Source organism: Pimephales promelas, chromosome 18 (genome assembly GCF_988280905.1).
Source record: "Pimephales promelas chromosome 18, fPimPro1.hap1.1, whole genome shotgun sequence".
Lineage (NCBI taxonomy): Eukaryota > Metazoa > Chordata > Actinopteri > Cypriniformes > Leuciscidae > Pimephales > Pimephales promelas.
The window spans coordinates 29320461-29344051 of NC_142786.1; the positions used below are offsets into that span (position 1 = coordinate 29320461).

General features: G+C 38.8%; 2 protein-coding genes across 6 annotated transcripts in view; both read left to right on the forward strand.

Annotated features, from left to right (window-relative positions):
* nrsn1l (neurensin 1-like) overlaps positions 1 to 23591 on the forward strand; it is a 404164-nt gene that overhangs the window by 193520 nt on the left and 187053 nt on the right. The window contains exons 1-2 of one of the 5 annotated variants that reach the window (XM_089123358.1): positions 5829 to 5956; positions 17235 to 17416. The exons of 2 other annotated variants lie outside the window; for them this stretch is intronic. The gene's annotated coding sequence lies outside the window, so the exon portion shown is untranslated. Of the gene's footprint in view, positions 1 to 5827; positions 5957 to 17234; positions 17417 to 23591 lie in introns of those variants that run through there. 2 more of the 5 variants (XM_089123357.1, XM_039681108.2) reach the window with 2 other exon arrangements.
* sox4a (SRY-box transcription factor 4a) lies at positions 6 to 3275 on the forward strand. Its single transcript, XM_039681107.2, has one exon. The coding sequence runs from the start codon at positions 427 to 429 to the stop codon at positions 1510 to 1512; it is 1086 nt and encodes a 361-aa protein (XP_039537041.1). The 5' UTR covers positions 6 to 426; the 3' UTR covers positions 1513 to 3275.

The window sequence follows — 23591 nt, forward strand, 5'->3', positions numbered from 1 at the left end:
TCCTTGTGAGGCGGTTAAGCAGAAGTATTGAAAGTTGTGAAGGGTGATAGGAAGTTCAGAGCATGAAAAAGTGCAGTCGCTTAAACCTACCGCATGGTCATACGACAAACTATGATGAAGACACTTGCCCGTTTCCATTAAACGGCTTCAGATACTTCGCGTCCAGAGCGCACTCTGGGTTCGTTTTCAGTCGAACCGGCAGTTGAACGGCAGACTGTTGAATTTGACGACGTTGCCGGGACTTGACAGGGATATGCGCTTTGTGGACGGTGTGCTGAACCAAAAGACAGTCAGCAGCAGCAGCAACTTTGTGTCCAGACTGACTAAATCTCATTCCACACAAGAGTGAAGAAGAAAGACGCGTCTCGAGCTGCAGCACGTGTAGGATTTTCGTGCGCAATTAAAAGTTGAGACTGTTTGTAGCGCATGGACACAGACCTGGCTATGGTGGAGCAAACGCACATCAGTAACAGCAACAGCGACGTGCTCCCCGGCGATTCTATTGATTCGGGGGAGATGGACCTAGACATGGACGCGTCTCAGACCCCCGGCTCCCCAAACTCAGCTGGGGATAAAATGGACATCGCCTGGTGCAAAACCCCATCGGGGCACATCAAGAGGCCGATGAACGCGTTCATGGTTTGGTCGCAGATCGAGAGGCGCAAGATCATGGAACAGTCGCCGGACATGCACAACGCGGAGATCTCCAAGAGACTCGGCAAGCGCTGGAAACTTTTGAAGGACAGCGACAAGATCCCCTTCATCCGCGAGGCCGAGCGTCTGCGGCTCAAGCACATGGCAGACTATCCTGACTACAAATATCGACCTCGGAAGAAGGTGAAGTCATCCAGCGGCAAGACTGGAGAGAAGGGGGAGCGCGTGAGTGGCAGCCCCGGCGCGAAGTCTGCATCCAAAAAGAGCTCGAAATCTTTCAGCAGGACGCACAGAAAGTCCACGCCGCTCGAGCTGACCGCCCACTCCGTCCCTGCAGACCACCACGCGCTCTACAAGTCCAGGTCCGTCTCCGCCGCCAAACAAATACCCGAGAAGCCAGCAAAGCGCGGGCATGTGTTCGGGGGATGCAGCTCTGACAGCAGCCCGCCCTCCGTCGCTGTGCCGGCCAGTCCCACTCTGAGCAGCTCGGCGGAATCCAGCGACCCGCTGAGCCTGTATGACGACGGGCTGGCAAGCGGGAAAGAAGACGCGGAGCCCGCCGCGCGCTTCAAGTACACCCGCGCGCCGTCTCCGACGCCCTCCGCCTCGCACTCGTCCTCGTCGCAGTCGTCCTCCTCGGACGAGGAGTTCGAGGACGAGCTGGCGGACCCCAGTCCCGGCTTTGACAGCTTAAGCACGTTTGGCACAGCGCCTCTGGACAGAGATTTGGAGTTCAACTTTGAGTCTGGCTCCGGCTCGCACTTTGAGTTCCCCGACTACTGCACTCCAGAGGTGAGCGAGATGATATCAGGGGACTGGCTCGAATCGACAATATCAAACTTGGTGTTCACTTATTGAGCGCTAATAACGAGTCTGATTGAAAGGAGAACTTTGGGGGAAAAAAAATCTAAATGACTGGAGGACTGCAAAAATCCTCCGAGATGAGTCAGAAGACGAATCAACGACGTGATTCCTCTTGTTTATCATGCATCAGATACTGTGGGCTCTCATTATCCACTGACAAGAGTGCAGATGAAATGTGCTTAGCTTGCTCGTTTGGTGCTGGAAGGAGGCGCGCTTTGGACGCAGAGGAAGGAAGGCGTTGCGCGGTGGCGAGTTGTGCGCCCTCTTCGACTTAAAAAGGGACGTTTTTAAAGAGAAAAAAATGCTTGTTTTTTTTTTTTTGCTGGAGGTACTGAATGGAGGTGCTCGCGCTTGAGGTTGTTTACCAGAGTCGTTTGTTAGACCAGAATCGCATGCTTTCATTACGATTTAACCACGAAAGGCTGTTGAGAAGCGTAACTGGTGTTGATTCATTGAGACCGAATGGCAGCAGCGCCGTATCAGACGCAAAAACAAAACAATCACTATCACCAGCTTTTCTGTCGTCATGACATCAGGATTCAGACGCAACTCAGATGATATTCGACTCTTTACACTACAAATCAGGACCAAAATTCATCCGAGGAGCGTTCTCTCTCTCTCTTTCTCTGCCTTTTACTTTTTTCATCCTCGTTCTCTCGCAACAAGTAACTTTTAAGCGCTGGCATTTTTATATCGATGTAGTATTTATAACGGCCAAACATTGCTCCCCTCAGTCAGTTGTGTTCTAGTCAGTCTGTTGTGTGTGTGTGTGTATAGGCTACACATGCACATGTTCGTCTTTCTCGCGGAAGGGCTAGTTTTGTTTCGTATTATTTAATTGATGACTTCTCACATGGAACGGAGATTAAATGTTTCATTATTTTCTGAGTGTATTTTTGTACAAAATCTATCGAGGGGGTGTCAATCGGTGAATATCGCTGTTTGGATTTCCGATTTTTAAAGCCAGGGGGTTGGGTTGTCTCCAGAATCTGCCCCCTAAACATGTTTACAGTGTCAATCCACAGGCTTCTTAAAGAGACAGTATCTACATTTCAACGACCAATCATCATTAGCCTACGATGCGCGCGCTGAATGAGGTTGTATGTAGCTGCAGCGACAGCTGCGTTTTATCGTGTCCTCATTTGGGACACTGTACCTTTTGAATACCGATTTCTTTGTGCTTTTATAGTGACGCGTTTCGGTTTGAACCACTGGATGGAATTACAGATACGGTCGAAATGCCTATAATTCATGAACAATGAAGTACATCTTCACTCCATAATTGTACAAGGATATTTAATCTTTTCTACTTGTTGGCTAAATGTAGCTAATTGTTTTAGTATATTATGGCATGGCGAATAGCATTTTGTATTTCTGAATTCAGGTTTATGTAGAGCAGTTGTGTTTAAGGCAGAGGATCAACATGAAGACTTCTATGTACATTGACTGTAAAATAAGTAAAAGATTGCGTGTTTATGTCTGACGATGATATATCATGACAGGAACGAGAACATATATCTTTATACATCCCTATGTTTAAGAGTGTTGTTCATGACTTTTGGAATATATAGATATGTTTTATTGTTTCATTTTGTGCAATATGCTGTGTACAATATTGTTTTGTCTTGCCATACCATATCTCAACATTTGAGTAGTGAACTCAAAAGCCAGCCAATTGTGTCAAGTCACTGCCTGTCAGACCTCTGTACAGAACTTTGTCTTTTTCCAAGAAGGAAATAAAATCAGCTGGAACTGAATCTCAGTTGCAAGACTGTTTCCCTTTCTGATTTCCCAAATACAATTTGTCCTTGCATTTAACGTGTCATAAATCCAAAGAATCTTTCTGCACCACAACACGCGTGTTCATTTCTGGGAGCAGCACTGCCCCACAAAGGCTAAACACAGTAACTACGCCAACACTGAACACTAAAATTATATAAATTGTGTTTCCCAACTTTAAAAACATTCCAGTATAAAATATCAAGCTCGAAAGCTGAGAATAAATATGATTATTTATCAATACCACTTACACAGTCCCCTGCATCAGCTCCGTTTCTGCACGTCACACTAAATGAGACGTATGTAGTGACTGACGGGCATGTTGCAACCTGGAGGGACAGGGTACTGTCGCATAATAACATTACACCACTGTTTCAATTCTCTAGTCCTTAGTAAACATCCATCCATTCACCCCTCCCTCCCCGGTTGTCCGCAATAAGACCCAGGCGTTGAGTGTGCGTCTAACAGAGACGATCCAGACATCACAAACATGCAATAATCACATTACATGTCGGCAATATGGCATGTTTACATGAGGGGAAAAAACAGATCAGATGGTTTGTCAGTGTCTCAAGAGCTGAGTGTTTCAGCAACTCGGCCTGAGTCATTATCTAGCATCATCCCAACTGATAGTGCAGGGTGTGAACCTAATGCCCTAGTCAAGTGTGAGCATGGATGCACACTGCAGCAAGAGGGTCTAGACGTCGGCTCTGTGGGGGAGGAGTGTGAGACAGATGAGATGTCTCTGCCGGGAGGCTACATTGGGGGCGCTCAAGTGGATTGTTCAGAAGGGATGACTGCTGAAACCAATTAATTCCTTCTGGGTGCACTGGTTTGTGTCGGGAATGGGGAGGGGGCCCTCGGAAGATTTTTGCGTTAATCTGTTTACATCCCCCAAATGAGAAAAGAGACAGGAAGCCGTTTGAATACCACAGTTGTGCAAAGTAAAGATATGAATGTATCAGTCTGTCAAGCAGACTTGGATGATGGATTGTGTTGGGGTGCTGGTTGCAAACTCATGGATCTGTGTTACTTGCTATGCACTGACTTGTTATCTGGAGTCAATGACACAGGCAAAGTTCATATATATATATGTGTGTGTGTGTGTGTGTGTGTGTTACACACACGCACGCACACACACACACGTTGTGTTTTCGTGTTGTATGGGGATTTTCAAAATTCTATCCCCTTACACTAACCCTGTCCCTAAACCTTCCCATCACAGAAAACTTTCTGAATTTTCTCATTTTCAAAAAAAATAAATAAAAAATAATAATAATAAAAAAATAAAAAATAAATAGTATGATTCATATGCAAAGATTTTGGACAAAGATTTCGGATTTTGCTATCTTCTTAGGGTTTACCAGGCCACACACACAAACACAAGCACGCACGCACACACACAGGTTCGGGGTTACCAACATTTATTTGTAACTAAATAAAAGAGATTATAAAAATTGCATGTTTTTTATTTATTTAATGCTGTCTAGAAAAGCTATCTCAACACACACACACACACACACACAAAAAATGTTTTGAATATTATGATCAGAGTTGTAGCATCTTATGTAGCTTCTGAAGGGCAGTACTAAAATGGAATAAAAGATAAAATAAAAGCATTATGTAAACTTTTGAAGATGAATCTGCTATTAATTATTTATTATTTTTTCCTTGTATATTATGTGTATGCATGTTTTTTTATGTGTATGTATGTATGTATGTATGTATGTGTGTGTGTGCGTGTGTGTGTTTATATATTGATTGCGATTAATTAATTTTATTAGTAAAAAATGTATTAGCATATATATATGCTAATAATTTTTTTACTAATAAAATTAATTAATCCCAATCAACACACTAAATAACTCTTTAGCACTAGCAGAAGGCAGCACAGATGGTTTGTATCAGTGCACTTAGAGAGATTAGAAACACTTAGAAATATTTACACTGATCCACAAACTAGTGGATCCATGCATGTCACATACAACCTGATAGCTTTTGTGAACGTATATTTATTTACAAACATAAGCAGTTTACTCAAAAAAGAGCCCTCAATACACTCAATGACCTTTATATTCAATTGAAGAAACAAATGTGACTCAATATACACTGCTCAAAAAAAATAAAATAAAGGGAACACTAAAATAACACATCATAGATCTGAATGAATGAAATAATCCTATTAAATACTTTTTTCTTGTTTTTACTTTTTAAGTGTAAGTGTTCACTTTATTTTTTTTGAGCAGTATATTTCAGAATCAACACCTGTGGATGTGCTGTTAGTGTAAGAAATTTTTCATGAGTGCAATTTACGACTATCATGTCAAAGTAAGATTTTATTATCTTTACATTTTCTAACTTAAAAAAAAAAAACAGACAAGCATGAATAAAGTTCTTTACAAACGTGAGTAGGTGAAACTGTAGGTGTCATGCTGCTAAGTACATGGTATTGGACAGGGGGTGTGGTCATGGGTGAAGGGGGCGTGGTCTATCGAGCTGTCTAAGCACGTGCAGACAATGCATTATCATCAATACAAGCAAAACATCTGAACGCTGAAAGTTTTACGCTTTTTGGATTACAACGACAAAACGGGATCACGCATCAATGGACTTAAACATGTTTAAGATAAAATTCTTCGAAGATGACTTCCTGACATAGGTAAATGTTTTTGCAATATTTTAGCGGGAGTTTTGGTGCGTCTGCTCTCAAAGTTGAGCACAAAGGGGGAGTGGAGTATTCCTTTGTTCATCATGTAATGAACTGACTGGTCACAAACTTCACTCGGTCACACAATAGTGGAATGAGAACACGGTAACCGAATGGAATATCAGTACGTGATGACTTTTCATAAGCCTGCCCTTTGATTTTAAGGACCTCTTTGGGAATTTTATTTACTCACCATCACTATTGACACGAGGAGTAATCAACAAAGAATCAACCCACACATTTTGGTCTCTCCTAAACTTTATAATAATATTTGTTTTATTATTATCTTGACGACTATTAATCAAGATTTTGTCAAGAACTAGGTTAGCAACAGGTAGATTGTTTTTCACTAATTCTATTTAGCAGTTCTGCAAAAAAAGTGTCAATCTGCAATGTTTTAATTTTCATAATTCGATTACTGTCTATATTGTCATTATTATATTATTATCTATGTTTCCATCCATTTAACTTGTCACAGTAATTACATTTAAAAAAACGAGACAGTCAAACTATTTTATTTTTAAACAGTTAATTATAATTGAAAGATGATTAAAGGTTATTATTTGGATATCATTATAATTTTAATCAAGAAAAAAGGAAAAGTGAAAGATGGAAAGGTTGTAAGGTTGTTCTATAAATAAATAAAAATCACAGTGAGTTATAGTCTCAGTGTAAATGCAAGTTAAATTGCAGGGAAAATCTATTAATGCTTAATGTTTCACTCAGAGAAAGTATTTTGGCATGTTTTCCTTAATTCCCTTGCTAGACAAAGTATTTCATTCTGACTGGTGCATCAAGGACATGAAATCATGTTGAGGTCACTGGTTGTACAGTACAATATGTGGTGATTACAGGTGTTCTTGGTCCTTTTAAAGTCACAGGTCACACTTGTTGTTCAGTATTACCTCGTGGGATTATATTTCAGCCCACTCGTGAATGATATACAATAGATAACTATCTTGATATTGATTGAATGCGACACAAGCGCAACCTTTTTCTGAAAAATAAGAAAGGAATAATGTGGAATACAGAAAGATCTGTAGTAGCTGTATAACACCAAGAGAGAAAATCATTTGGACACTTGAAGCCACACTCAACAATAAATGAATGCAATTTCATTAGTTCTCAAAATATCACTTTTCTCAAAACTAATTTCACTTTTCCTTTTTTGCTGTTGCTTTTAACCAGCTAATTGTTGATGGATGTATTAAGTTAGTTCTTACAGGTGTCGTACCTCTGTGTAGTTTATCACATTGACTATGAACATGATGCACAAACTTTGGCAACGGCTGTGAATGAAAGGATAAAAATGCTACCTTCGGAGGGTACATTCCAAGGCATGTCTGAATCCAATAGTTAGCTTAATTTCTGTCTCCTGAGATTCATCTGAACGATCTTTGAAGGCAGCATAGATGTATCCTTCTCTGCCGATGTTATCCGACCAATCCTGTGCATTCTATTCTGTGACAGTTGAGCTGAAAAATATACAGTGGGGCCAAAAATGTATTTAGTCAGCCACTGATTGTGCAAGTTCTCCTACTTAGAATAAATGAGAGAGGTCTGTAATTTTCATCATAGGTACACTTTAACTATGAGAGACAAAAAAAAAAAAAAATCCTGGGAAACACATTGTAGGATTTTCAAAGAATTTATTTGTAAATTATGGTGGAAAAAAAAGTATTTGGTCAATAACAAAAGTTCAACTCAATACTTTGTAACATAACCTTTTTTTTAGGTTCTAACATGTACATTTTAAGTGTTAATATGTACATTTTAGGTACTAATATGTACATTTTAAGTGTTAACATGTACATTTTAGGTACTAATATGTACATTTTAAGTGTTAACATGTACATTTTAGGTACTAATATGTACATTTTAAGTGTTAATATGTACATTTTAGGTCATAATATGGATATTTTAGGTGGTAAAATGTACATTTTAGGTACTAATATGTACATTTTAAGTGTTAATATGTACATTTTTGTTGCTAATATGTCCATTTCAGGAGCTAATATATCCATTTTAGGTCACAATATGGATATTTTAGGTGGTAATTTTAACATTTAAGTGTTAGTATGTACATTTTAGGTACTAATATGTACATTTTAAGTGTTGATATGTATATTTTAGGTCATAATATGGATATTTTATGTGGTAATATGTACATTTTAGGTGCTAATATGTACATTTTAAGTGTTAATATGTACGTTTTAGGTGATAATATGTCCATTTTAGATGCTGATATGTCCACTTCAGGAGCCAACATGTCCATTTTAGGTCATATTATGGTCATAATATTTTCCTGTCCCCTTTGCAGAAAAACAGCCCCAAAGCATGATGTTTCCTCCCCCATGCTTCACAGTAGGTATGGTGTTCTTGGGATGCAACTCTGCATTCTTCTTCCGCCAAACGCGACAAGTTGAGTTTTTACTAAAAAGTTCTATTTTGGTTTTATCTGACTGACCACATGATATTCTCCCAACCCTCTTCTGGATCATCCATATGCTCTCTGGCAAACTTCAGACGGGCCTGGACATGTACTGGCTTAATCAGGGGGACGCGTCTGGCACTGCAGGATTTGAGTCCCACTCGGTGTAGTGTGTTACTTATGGTAGCCTCTGTTGCTTTGCAGGTCATTCATCAGGTCCCTCCGTGTAATTCTGGGATTTTTATTCACCATTCTCATGATCATTTTGACTCCATGGGATGAGATCTTGCGTGGAGCCCCAGATCGAGGGAGATTATCAGTGGTCTTGTATGCAGGGCTCGACATAAGCAATGGCCCGATGGCCCGGGGCCAGTAAAAGAGTATGTCGGGCTAGTTGATTGGCCAGTCACTTGCCCGCGCGGGCCAGTAACTGGCGATCAGCAAAACAAACAGCAAACGTCATAAACAGTGTGGCGCGAAGAGTGTCAATGTTAAAATGCCAACGAACTATGAGGCTGGACATTCCTAGAGTCATGGAAAACACAGTACACCTGATGGATGCGTACTCGGTATTAAACGGGACTGAATTTTGAAAGACCGCTGTATCGATAAGCTTGGACGTTATTGTTATTGCTGTTGCGGGAGAAATAGCATACATGTAGGCTATCATTTATTGTTGCTATAAAAACATTAACCATCTCGCTGAGTCGCCAGCCATGTCTAGGCCTATATATAATAAAATTAAACCATTTGTCTGTGATGCATTTTGCTATTCGCGCAGTCCAAAAGAGATCGAGAGAGAGAGAGAGAGAGATCTCACGCGGTGCCACAGCGCGCACAACACCTGACTAAACATTCAAGTTATACACTTTAGATCTGTGATATAATAATATGATTTTATTTTAGATTTCAGCTTCCAAAGATTATAGAATATATTTTAGGTAAAACCATTAAAACCTGCATTCTGTCTAGAGCAAAGTCCTTCCCATCACAGCAGTACAGTAGCACGCTGTCATTTCTCCTTAACTCAAACTTTAATACAGAATCAGCACGATCGGTGATTGTTGTAAAATGCAGTCACTTCTGTTGCTAAATTGCGGGGCGCGTTTAATAATAAAAAGAGCTATTAAAAGCACAAAAAGCGCAAGAGATGCTGTTCCCGACGCGGCGCGCGATCTGAAACAGACCGCAACGAGATAAGTATATACTTTGGGCTTCATGTGCGCGTCTAAACGATCAAATGTACACAAAAATGTGTCACAATGACTGGCTTGGAGATTCATTTAAACAGTTTATGTCTAAAATGGACGCAGTTATGGAAATAGTTGGGAGAAAATATGGTGCATCAGTAGTAGACTTACATCTGCACTCGTTCTTAAAGGGGAAGCAGTCTAATATGCGGACGATTGCGACATTACTGCGAATCAAACAACTAAAGGCAAAAAGAAAATCACTCACTGCTCTTGAATGAATACTTTAGCTTTAATAAGTAAGATGAGGAGACTGAGGGAAAGAGAGAGAGAGAGAGAGAGAGAGTGATCGAGATGAGGAGAGAGCAGGTATTGACAAATAATCTACTGGACGCTGAAATTAGGTTATTTTTGCATGTCTCCACCAGGGTCTCTCTCTTAATTCCTGAACTTCCTTCACTGTTTTGATTAATCCACCTAATGTATATAAATACAGTTTAATGGAAAAGTGCTTTTCCTTGTATTTCTTTCAGGGCCAGTCAAAATATAGAAGGGGCCAGCAAAACTCTGATCTACTGGCCCCGGGGGCCAGTGGGGATTTTTTTTTATGTTGAGCCCTGTTGTATGTCTTCCATTTTCTTACAATTTTTCACACCAAGCTGCTTGCCTATTGTAGATTCACTCTTCCAAGCCTGGTGCAGATCTACAATTTTCTTCCTAGTTGTCCTTCTTTGGTTTTGGCCATGGTTGAGTTTTGGAGTGTGACTGCTTGAGGCTGTAGACGGGTGTCTTTATATAGATAACTGGTTCAAACATGTGACAATAATACAGGTAACGAGTGGAGAACAGAAGTGCTTTTTAAAAAAAGTTGTTACAGGTCTGTAAGAGCCAGAAATCTCGCTGGTTTGTGGTGACCAAATACTTATATTCCACCATAATTTACAAATAAATTATTTAAAAATCCTACAATGTGATTTCCTGGATTTTTTTCCCCCCTCATTTTGTCTCTCATAGTTGAAGTGTACCTATAATGAAAATTACAGACCTCTCTCATTATTCTAAGTGGGAGAACTTGCACAATCTTTGGCTAACTAAATACTTTTTGGCCCCACTGTAGATTCACAGTTGATTATGCATGTTTTTTGAGCAACGTTTTCCACTTTTGATGTCATTTTTAGTGAGAATTTACTATTGAAGTAATTAAATATTCACTAATTTATCACCAAATGCATCACTTTCGTGAGGTTAGCTTAGTCATTACCTAAGATTTCGGATGCTGCCAACCACAAAGTGAATACTTAATGGTAGGGATGCTCCGATCAGGATTTTTGCAGCCGATACCAAGTACCGATTTCTTGTCATGGTGATCGACCGATACCGATACCGATTCCGATGCTTAATTGACTTAATATAAGACAAATAAACAAAATGGAACAGTTTAATGCAGCCCATAAGGTTTATTTAAACATTGTCCAATACTGTGGAGGACAAAATAAACATTTAGTCTCCTAAAATGGAGAAGTCTGATGTAATTTTAACATCGTCCAATACAAGTCTGAGCAGGACAAAATAAAGCTGAGTGAGAGTCAGATTACTAGTTACCGTTGCCTTTTTTGCAGTTGCCAGTTTTTCATATTCGCCTTACGTCTCGCGGTGGCTCGTTCTTAAGTGACAAATCAGGTTCGTTGTATTAAATGTTTTGGACAATGCTCCTCCACGTGAGATTTCTTTGGAAAATACACAGCAAATAGGGAATTTTTCATTTTTTTTCCGAAACATCGTAGTAGTTCCACACCGGCGAAGACATGACTGCGCGCCAAATAATTTAAGTCCCCACGCGTCATACTTCCTCTCACGCGTTGACGTCATCAAATCGCGATCAGTTTGTAAGTTCGGCCAAGTTAGTGAGTACCGATCGAGTCATAAAATGTTATTATCAGCTGATGCCGATCGATCGGAGCATCCCTACTTAATGGCTATATCTAAAATATACCCTCATTCACCATTCCCTACTTTTTCCATTAAAACAGTCCAGTGAAAGAAAATGAGTGAGTGAATTTGGACCCTGGGTATATTCCTGTGAATGTGAATGGTGTATTCTGTGCATGAGTTATACACTCATTATTGAGTTGCATTATGTTTTCAGTTACCACTACAATTGGTTGCAAATAGTGCACTGTATAAGGGTATATGGAGCGATTTCAAACGCATCCTTTGTCTTTTTTGAAACTGACAAGGGGATCAACTGGAAACTTCTACCCATCACTGCATTTGTTCTCCAAGTAAACTGTTTAGAGGCCGTCTGCTGGGGTTTAGAGACACCGTGTTTGTGTGTGTGTGTGTGTGAGAGCGACACACATGGTGTATAATGTATGCCTGCTTGGAAAGGTTGCTACAGAGATAGCTGTGTTGCCTTGGGTTGTTGAAATGTCTTGTTTTGACATGCCTTGTCTTCCATACAAAAAATAGGAGGAAAAAAAGACATTGCAGGCATCAGAAGACAGCACAGCTAATTAGTCACTTTTGTGCGGGAAGCGTGGTGAGATGATGTCACCGGCAGTGAAGTAATTACTACCCATAAATCATAGTGTGTGTGTGAGGTAGTAGTAGAGGAGCGATCTCTGGTTGGCAGCTCTATTGTCTTGAACTCCTGAGCCCACTTCTGTCTCCTTATTGGAAAGGTAAATAGACACCTTCTAGCTCTCAGACGTGCTTTAGGATGAGGGAGATGAACCCGAAAACGCTTCCTTGCGTTTCCTTGTAGTTCAGTACCAGGGTCATTATTTTAGAAATTAATTTCAAATCTCAGAGTTTTTTTTTTTGGAGTCAGAGCTCTCCGGCTGCACCGTGACATCAGGCATCATCCGCAGCATTCATTTTTTTCCCAGCATCACAGCGGTTGTTTTGGCACCCCCTTATGTTTTTTAATAGTTTGGTATCTTAGGGCCTTGTCAAGATCGTGGTGGAGGGCTTTGAAATTAGAGTGAGTTTCTGTCAGCATATGCTTTGATTTACTTACTCCCCGTCTATCGCTCTCCATGCAGCCAAGAAAGCCTGATGTTTTACTGTCTCGAAACTGAGTGCGAATTTGCTGACGGTACTAAACTGTAGGGATGCGCAGGCAGGGCTCCACGGGTTCTGCCCAACCGCACCACTCGTGAAGTTTTCCAGCACTCTCATGTGACAAGCTGTCGGTTTCTGACTGGGAGCAACTGGTATAAGTTTATGTCCATGTTTATGTGTGGTTTGAATGCGCTCATGCCGAAGGGACTGTGCATCGGTGCTTTTTTCTGCAAGAGTTCATTATGTTGTTTTGAAGTGGAGCTGTTCAATGTTCTTCACACTTTCGCACTTTTGGAGAGACTGAAGGGCACATCTGGTTCCCCATAGGGCATTACAATGGAGTTGAGACAGGCCTTTCTGAGTATATTGCTTTATTTAATGCTTATGTTTATCATGCGGGGCTTAAGGAGAAAAATACTTGTAATTTTACAACAACAACGAAAACACATCTGTGGTTGCTAAGGATGCACCGATATGACAATTTTGGCCGATACCGATAATTCTTTATATTTGAAAGCCGATAACCGATATATTGGCCGATAAATCTAAATCCAAATTTTTAGACAATTTTTGAGAGCCTGATTATAAAAAGTCTCTTTATTAAAAGCCAAGATACAAACACAATTATGATGTTCTTATATTAATGTTGTGTAGCCGATAGAGCCCGACCGATAAAGGATTTTGAAGGCCGATACCGATACAAATATTTTTGGGTTTTAAAATCCGATATTCCGATATATCGGCCGATATATTTTTTTTTCATTAAATATTGTTGGATTTCACACAAGTGTAAAAGAAAAGCTAAATTTTCTGCACAAGATACGTTTGATACTTTTTCTCTATGTCTAAATGTTCTAACTGTAACTAGAGATGTATAAATACAGTAATAATTACTTTATTTAGGCAGAAAAAGTTCATTGTGGTTTCCAAGCTCATTAATGTTAACGTTAGCGGTCTTCCACTGATGATAGTGGCATTAGCTTGCTTTGTGGTTAGCTAGTCTATGATGAGCCATAATTTAGCAATAGATAACATCATACTGTAAATTGTAAAACATACGTTTTCAATATAACATGCCAAGGAGAGATGATTGAAGCGTGTTTCGTCCGTTTGTATTTTATTTCTTAAATATTCATTTATCGGCCATTATAACTGCCGATACCGATATTATGGAAAATGCCTAATATCGGCCGGCCGATATATCGGTCTGGCTCTAGTAGCCGATATGACAGACTTGCGCTGCATGTTTTGCACTTTAACTGGATTTTTCCTTTTTTAAAGTGATTTCAATCGTATTTCAAGCAATTTAAAAGCATTATGTTGAACAGTGCGCATTTAAAGTGTCTTAGCTGAAGAAAATAATACATGATTTATCGGCTTTTAGATATCGGCTAAATGTTCTTGTTGGGCCGATAACGATAACATAAAAAATGATCATATATCGGCCGATATCGATAATGTGGCCGATATATCGTGCATCCCTAGTGGTTGCAGAATAATTCCGTAAAATGTTTACACAGCAACCTTGTACGTTTTAAAATTTAAAATAGTAATTGTCATAAATCCAACAACAGCCCCTTTCTGCTGATTTAGCCAGGCCATACTGCTATTAAAATCTGTTTTGTATCTTTGACATCTATACTGACAACCACCATATAAACATAGATGGGAAGAGATAATCACAAGGACATCACAGGTAGTGGTTAATCACAAATAACTCTTCAACAAGCTGAGGTAAATGGTAATATATAGAACGAAGCCAAGGTGCACAATGTCAAACACAGAACACCATAAGAGAACTTACTGTTTACCAACATGTTTTTACTGTAGCATTTGTAGTCTTTAAAGTTGTATTAATCTGTTTACAGTGCAAAAGGCAGGGCCTAAAAACGCTTCCCCACTTTTTTTCCACTGGTATGCATCCTCGTCTAAGAGAGTACAGAATCAGAAGCATTGTAAGCTAATGTGATAATCAAACATAAACATACAGTAGAGAGTACTGTATTAATTGTATTTGTTCAGGTCAAGTCTATAAAAGTCTTAAATTTGACTTGTAGATTGATATCCTGAGCAGTGACTGTTGTGAATTTCTCTCCAGCACATGAACCTGGTGCTCTATTCGCAGCTCAATGCAAATGCATCACAGATGTTACTGTACTGTGAAGTCTCCTATCCTCTCTCTTCCCATCCTCTTTCCTGCTTTCTCATCAGAAAATCCCTTTATGGTTCAGATTGGCACACAACATCCAAGCTTCCTTGTTCCACCCAGAATAACCTCCCCTCCTCTTCCTCTTCTTGCCTGTTTTCCATTGCTGCCTCTCACTCACACCCTGACACCTACATATTACTTCTGTTTTCCTGAATTCATTCCTCTGTTATTCCTTTTTACTTATTAGTCGACACCTGTGGAAAATGTCATTTGAGCTGAATGAGATAAATATCTGTGGTTTGGCACTTTGGCTGTTTTGTAGCTTGTGGGCTCACAAGATTTCATACTTTATTTCTCGCCTGTGCAATTTTCAGCATGCATTACTGTACTTATTTAATCTCTGTGATCTACAAAATGCCAGTTGTATGTGCACTGACCGATAAACGACCGATAAAGGATTTTAAAGACCGATACCGTTCAAATCCGATATTCCGATATATCGGCCGATATTTTATTTATTTATTTTAAACTGGACATGATAGTCACAAATTTTATCATGCTTGAGTTAAGTGAACTGATGAGGATGTTCTTTTACTTGTTATTCAAGCAATGTATGTCTCGTGACCAACTCAACGACTGTTACCAACAGGGACGGTGTAGAGTGCCCTCTGGTGGACAAACTATACAACTCCAACACTCATGACATGGATCAAGGAGTGTTTTTCGTCCGTTTTTATTTTATTTTTGAAATATTCATTTATCGGCCATTATAACTGCCGATACCGATAGTTTGGAAAAATGCCTAATATCGGCCGATAATATCGGTCTGCCGATATATCGGTCTGGCTTTACTTTTTAAGTAATTAAAAATGTAATCTCCATACTTTTTGTAAGTATCTGATTATTTTACAAACAAAGTGTACAGTTATTTTAGAGGGATCTTCAAGCATGGAATGGACTAGTGTTGTTATGTCTAAAGAGAATTAGATTTCAGTAATAAAAGTATGTATCAGCCTAAAGTATGAAATGACCTGAAAGTTGAAGTGCTAAAATTACTAAAACTGAAAAACGTAATTAAACATTGAACAAAGTTAAAACCAAAAAAAGAAATATAGAACAAAATGACAAGAGTGCATTAATAATGTACTTACTTTACTAACATGAAAATAAAACTATTTCAAATAGATTGATGGATAAATGTTAAAATAACACTGAAATTAACTATGGAATAAAAGTAACTTTTTAAAAATTCTGTCTGCTGCATTGAATGTCATGTAGAACGTGAACGTGGTTGAAATGTTTCTGTGATTCTATCAGCCAGGTTGTGTTGTCATGAAATTTTTAGCTATTTTCTTCTTCTACTACACTCCTAAGGCCCATTCACAGCAAGAATCATAACTAAAACTATAACTATAACTATATTCTCATCCACATCAGAAGATGATAAAGTTCTGTTTATTCTAAGCGCGCACTGCAGTTTTGGCGTCTGTCGCTTTAAATTCTCTAGCTCTTTAAAGTCTGGTGGATTCTGATTGGCTGTCAGTGTTTTCATCGTTCATCATTCTGAAAGTGATTCAATGATATCCTCCTGTGTCATTATTATAAGTTGTGGTGTGGCTATTCTTTTATACTTAGGCCATGTTTACACGAAAACGCTCGTGGGTGAAATCTGAAAACGTAAAAACATTTTATCAGATGTGCCTTTCGTTTACACGGCGACAGCGTTTTTGGAGCTTAAAAACGCAAAAAAGTGAAACCACCTTCCAGATTGGAAATCTTAAAAACGCTCCACCGCCGCGTTCCTGTGTAAACGGTAATAAACGCAAAAGTCTGCTTGACAGTGAAGGTTGTACGCAGGGTCGCAGACTTGGTGTTGTTGTGTGGCAGTGCTTCATGTTGCCACCTAGCCGCCTGGAGTGCATACTACATTGAATTTCACACTCTTTTGCGTCACCATATGCACGCGGATTTCCCACCAAAAACGCTCGTCTAAACGCAGAATAAAAAGTGATAATGCAACGCCACTTTTGGCCATTAAAGATAAAGGTTCATTATTGGCACTGATGGCAATAATACAGGATCAGGTCTGACTCAAACACAATCGCAAGATGCAGAAATATTTTATTTTATTGTTTCATTTTGACTAAAATAATTGAACAGAATGTCATTGGAAGGCTAATTATAGACAATTTAATGTAAATTATGGGATGTGATAAGGTGGGAATTAGAGATAAACCAAAAGGAAATGAGTTGCTGGAACTTTCTTTATAAGTTTAGTTAGAACAGAACACATCTGTGAAAGCAATCACTGTATATTGCACTTGAGGATGAAGGTCAATGTCCTGTGACAGTTGGAGATTGGCTTTACACACTGTGTTTGTGTTTGTGTTTAAGCAGTTCCACATGGTTCAGAGAGGATTGAATATTGCCGGAGACTACATGAGACCCAGTCACTGAGAACCTTTCACGTGGTGGAGACTGAGAGACTAAACGTTCTTCACTGCAATCTAAACTCACAGTTTACAGAAATCACCTTTGAACAACGTGTTGACAAAGAACTAAGCCGCGTAAACTGAAAGGTGAGAGATATTTTCCCATGAGAAGTTTTTAGTTAATGTGCTGTGGTTTAGAAAAGATGAGAAGACTCTGATTATGAGAGCAAGATCTGAAACGAGAGAGCTTTGAGGTGGGCGGCACAAATGAGAGAGTGGCAGACCTTTGGAACATCTGCCAATGTGCCTGTGAATTCTAGCAGATTCATTAGAGCAAGTAGGCGGAGAGTGTTTTAGTACTGACAGTTCACAATCTGCAGGAGGCTGCTCCACTAGTTAGGGTGTGGATTGTTCTCCTCTCTTTCCTGACCCCTATCCAGTCAGCTGGTGTTCAAGGCAGCTTAGAACCAAATGTGTGTTATGTTTCATTATCTAAAGAAGGTTAAATGGGGACAGTGCATTACTGTGAGAGAGAGCCGTTGCTTGGTTTGTTGGAAGCATCTTGGTCAATATACACAAAGTGTCTGAAACACGGTGGCCATTAAGAACTACATATTCAAGACTTATTACTCTTTTGTTTAGGGTCAGTGAAATTCCTTGTCTTGAGACTTAAGATATGTCAAGATATTTTTTCCTTATGTGGAAAACACCCTATGTATACAGTAATATGGCAATGTTTACACAGCAAGCCAAATTGACAAATTTCTTTTGTCAAGTCACATTTATTTATATAGCGCTTTTTACAGTACAGATGGTTTCAAAGCAGCTTTAAAGATATAACAGGAAAATAATACAAAACGGCTTAAGTAAGTTCAGTGATGTTTTCTATTTTTGTTTTTAAAAAGTTATTAATATATATATTAGGGCTGTGCAAAAATTAATTGCATTTAATCGCATCCAAAATAAAAGTCTGTGTTTACATAATAAATTTGTGTGCGCTGTATATAATTATTTTGTATATATAAATACACACACATGCATGTATATATTTTAAGAAAATGTGTTATTCATATATAAAATATTTATATAATATAGATTATGTATATATATATATATATATATATATATATATACAGAATTTAAGCGCAAATAATTCTTAAATATATACATGCATGCATAGGTATTTATATATACAAAATAATTAAATACAGCACACACAAATATATTATGTAAACACAGACTTTTATTTTGGATGTGATTAATCGCAATTAATTTTTGCACAGCCCTAATATATATATATATATACATACATACATAGATTATTTTTAACTTGGTTACACTATTTGTAGAGTCAATACCAAGAAATTCTTGAAAATGTTTTTTTTTTTTTTTTTCCCAAAACCATATGCAACCAACATGACAGATATCATAATATATACTTTAATATGACATTCAGTGTGAAATGTCATTGTTAAAAAACAAAAAAACAAAAATAAAACAGACCTGTATTACATATACAGACATATGTTCCATTGTGAATGTACCCAAAGTCATCTGCGCTCTACTCGTATAAAGTAATTAAGCATTTGCATGTGTAAAAAGGAAGTGCTAAAGCTGTCACTTTGTGCAGTGCTCGTAGTGGTTTGTCAGTGTAGCCTTTTACTTTGGAAATAATGGTCTTAAGCTCATAGCCTTTAATTCATTGGTGGCACCTAATACCTTCAGTTGCTTCATCAATATTCACTAATTGGTTTTAAAGCTTCTCATGGAGTGTGTGCTGACAGTATTGGATGGAGTTGTTCTTCAGTCGGCTTTAACATTTGTATCCCTAATGCTGCAGTTCGGCCGACTTCTCTTAGAGAATCTGTCTGTTGGCACCATTAACCCTTTTTACTTGTCTTTTTTCTTTAATTAATCCCTTTCTAACTGTGGTGTGCCAAAGAGAATCCTGTCTCATTAAGTGTCTAAATTCATGTGGCAGACTTGTGGTTTTTTAAAAGGTACCAATCAAAGGTGTGAGAATTGTGCACTGTGCTTTTATTATTCAAATCTAATGCATCACTTTTGGCTCTTCAGCACAGTGGCCAACTATGTCTCTTGTGCTCTGAAGTGCAGTCATAGCCGATTGCTTGCTAGTTAAGGGGGGCAAACCGAGCTCTGCTTAATACAAAGTTTACTTTAGCATTGATGAGGTTTATGACCTCGTGGAACTCGGCCACACATTACATCTTTGATTCAATGTGCTGTTCTGTGAACAGTTTGTACTCGTGTTGTATTCCTCTAGGTGACTAGTTGGAGATCAAGCTGTATTTACTCAGCCTGGACAAGTCTAGCTCAGTCATGTTGACTTCATCTATGAAAAATAATGAAACGTGGTGCTAGGTCATTAGTCATTTTGATGGAGTATGTTGACATTGTAGTGTCTCTACCAGTGGCTTTTGCTCCTGGTCCTTGGGACCCACAGCACTGCTCATTTTGTACGTCTCGGTTATCTGACATCAGTTCATGGAGCTCAATGATACAAACTGATGATCATGGTCTAAAACTATGGAAAATCCGTCTTCCCGGCTTAACACCCACACACAGTGCTGGGTAGTAACTGATTATATCTAACCAGGATTACGTAATCACATTGGAATGAATTGTAATTCGATTATATTGCAATTTAAAATACTCGTAATCAGACTACATTGTATATTTTTTTATGGATTTGATTACTACAAATGATTAATAATTCTACGATTCTCCCTGATTCTCCTAACTTTATCTTTTAAAATGTCCTTTCTAAAAAAAAAAACTTGTTGATATGACATTGTTGATAACAAAGAGTGGAATAGTTGTTACTTTTGCATTTTTATATTAATATGCCTCCAGATACAGGTCAAAAGCAATCAAAAAGTTTGTGCTTTTCCAAGCACATTTTGCTTTTCCATGTTTTTGTAATAGAGTGCCGAAGTTACGACGTCACTCTGTAGGCCAAAACGCGGAAGTGAGTTAGCATTTAGCACTTCCGGTTCCCTCACTCTAAAGTCTATGGGATTTTTAAATGGGTTTTTGCTAAATCACCTAAAATAAGGTCTGTGGTGAACAAAGCCTCTAAATATTTTCACGTTTTGATCTATGACACAGAACACACAGTTATAACCTGCTTGTGGTTTTTTAAACTTTATTGTGTCTGATTGTGTTTTTTAAAATCTTTATAAAGGCTTCAAAATGTATAAATGTTGGATTAACTTGTAAAGATGATCTTGATAGACAAAACGTGTAAGGGTCACAACTCATTGTTAAATACAGAATTTTTTTTTTTACGATTTTCCAAAAGTCTGTGGGGAAAATGCATTGCTTTTCGACCGAGGGAACCCATGCGCCGCTAGCTTCCGAGTTGTCCTACAAATTGACGTCATCACTTCGGCACTCTATTCTTATTGAGAGTTGAAGCATGAAGTAAAAACAGTAATGAGAATAATATATGTGTGCGTAGATAAGGTAAATGGCACAAAGGAAAATGTAAATTCGAATCCTCCTTAGTATGATTTACTTTATTAATAAACCACTTTTTTCAAAGTTTTTTTTTTTTTTTCAAAACTGGTTCCCATCTGAAGTGCAAACTGTCCCCATAAATGAAAAGTGCAAACACACTCTGACATACAATTTATCCTCACACATATGATGACTTAAAATCAACCCGATCTCTTCTGAAACATACTGTACACATATACATTTTGCACTCTAATATTCTCCCATAGAGAGGGAGAGCAGCATAGTTGAAAGTGTGGTCTAATCCTCTGGCTGATTCCTTGCATGCACATCATTTCTTTCTGCCATTGGGCTGACTGGGCAGAAACACATACACAAACTTTCTCACTTGCAGTGTTGGAATTCACCAAAATAAAGTGTTGTGAGGGCGCAACCTAGACTTTCAGCTTCAGTCAGTTGTTTAAAACCTCTATAGAAAATGTCTTGAAGTTCAAAATAACCACATATTTGAGGGAATATTTCTTGCTTTCTGGGGTGGAACTAGAAAGAACTGGAACCGTAGTATAAGTCAGCATTTATTTTCCTAGCCTTTGGTTTGATGTATGGACTTAATGTTTGGTGTATGTGCAAGGTGGACATGTTCCTCATTAATTCTGACGGTATCAAAACATAGAGCGTCAGTGAAGTATGATGGAAATCACCAAACCCCCCCTCCTGCCTGCGTGCAGATCCTAAAGCCATCCAGTCTGGGGGTGGAATGCAACTTTTTTGGCAGCGGTAACAGTGGCCGCCTTTGACAAAACACACCCTGTGAACTGCTGCATCTCGCACAGTTGCGTTCCTCTCTGAAATATTTCCAGTTCCAGTCAGTTGCCGTTGTCAAACATGATTATTGATTCGCGGCTTTTATTTTCATTTCTCCGCTCTCTATACCTCCCTTTTCCCCCCGCAGACGTATGTTATCCATAAGGCGGCCTCAGTGCTCAAGTGGGGAGGTTGCTCATTCAGCAAGGGTCCACACGAGTAATGTTTTACTTGGGCACCGACTTTAAACAAAAATACACAACTTTCTGGCCACCTCACATGCAAGGAAAGGAGCACACCCACCTCCTCTCACTTTAGCACATGCACAATTCCCAGCATGCTACCGGTTTCATCTACCCCACGCTCATGGGTTTGATGCTAAGCAAGGCATACGTTCATATCTGGTTCTTTTCCTGTGAGAGGTCGTAACAAAAGCCCTCTGCTTTCTTCATTTCAGCCTTTCAAATAGGTTTTGTTCCATAAGATGACTTGGTAGAAAAAGGAGACATCAACATTTTGATCCCTCTGATGTTGCACTCCCATAGCTTAATGGGATTAATGAATTACTCAGTTAAGAAGTAACCTTGGCTCAGATGAATGGTATTTGCGGTTGGAAATTTGATGAGAAATATTTACATTGTATTCGTAACCCTTGATTTCAGACGACTTGTATATTTGTTGGAAAATCTAACAAATCTGTTGGCAAAAAGGTGTTCGAAACATTGTTGGGAATGGGATTACTTTGAAAACTCTAGTGGAGAGTTTATTCGGAAGAAAAAGTCTCAATTTGTTCTACATTTAATTTAATTTTGGTCTGGGACAGACTTCCCCGAGGTCTTTTGCAAGGGCTCCAATTGCTAAAATACACAGGCAGCTGTATATTTTCATGAATAAAGGCCTATTTATACAGTGTGCGAAAATAATCACAATTATAAATTATTGTACGACATTTCATATTGTTACTGTACTGAAGCCGATACAAATGAAGATATTATCTGGACAAGATTTATTTTGTATGTTGACAGTGTATTTCTTTTCAGCCCCTGTTAAAGTGAACATTCATTTTACAGTTTTGATATTTGACTGTTTAAAAACTAGTGATTTATCTCATTATTTCTGACTAATTGTGAAAAGCAGAATAAATCAGTGATTTGTCTGTAAATGTGCTAAAAATGTAATTGAATATATTACATTTTTATAAAATTATATTTTATATTATATAAAGAATAATATTTATATAAATGATATTTAGCTTTCTCTCCCTTTCTGGCCTCAAGTTTGACTCGTGGAGATCTAGTTTCTGAAAAATAAGTTTTTTTTTTTTTTGTGCATGGATAAATCAAATGTCCTGTTTGAAGATGTGTGTGATTGTGCGCTTGTACTGTATGTGTGAGTAATTCACATATAGATCTGACCTTTACATAAATGTTAAGTCATCGGCTCCCCTGCGAGGCCACAGATATCAGAACGCGGTGGGTAGATATATAAAGACTGGTACAATCTTGATGTGTGCTTTCTTACTAGCCTTTCACCGTATACTTCAGTCTTCAGAACCCCTTTTTTTCTATCCTTTCCCATGACCCCTCTCTATTCTCCGACCAAAAGCACCTGTGTGGCTTGACGCACCTGTGTGAGCACTCTGTGTTTGGTAGGTTGTTGTCATGGTGACTGGTGAGATATCGCACTGTGGAGGGCGGCTTGATAGGATCGGCCAAAGTGGACCACCCTCAGGGCATCATGTGAAAGACCTCATTGTGCCAGAAACCACAACCAAATCTATTTCGCTGTGTGTGGCGGCCCAGCTCAAAGCTTTGACTAAGCGTTCTGTGACTAACCTATTTTCTCTCTCTGTTCACGTATGCTTGTCTGTGGTGTATTGACTGAGCGGGTGTGTTTTTTTTAGTTTTTTTTTTGTGTCACCTGACTTCCTGTTCTTAGTATTAACTTTAATACTTTTAAAGAAGACTCTCTGACAGGACCTAAAGTGCCCTCAAACTTCCTGTCACCCTCAGACACTTTGGCCACATAAACATAATGCAGA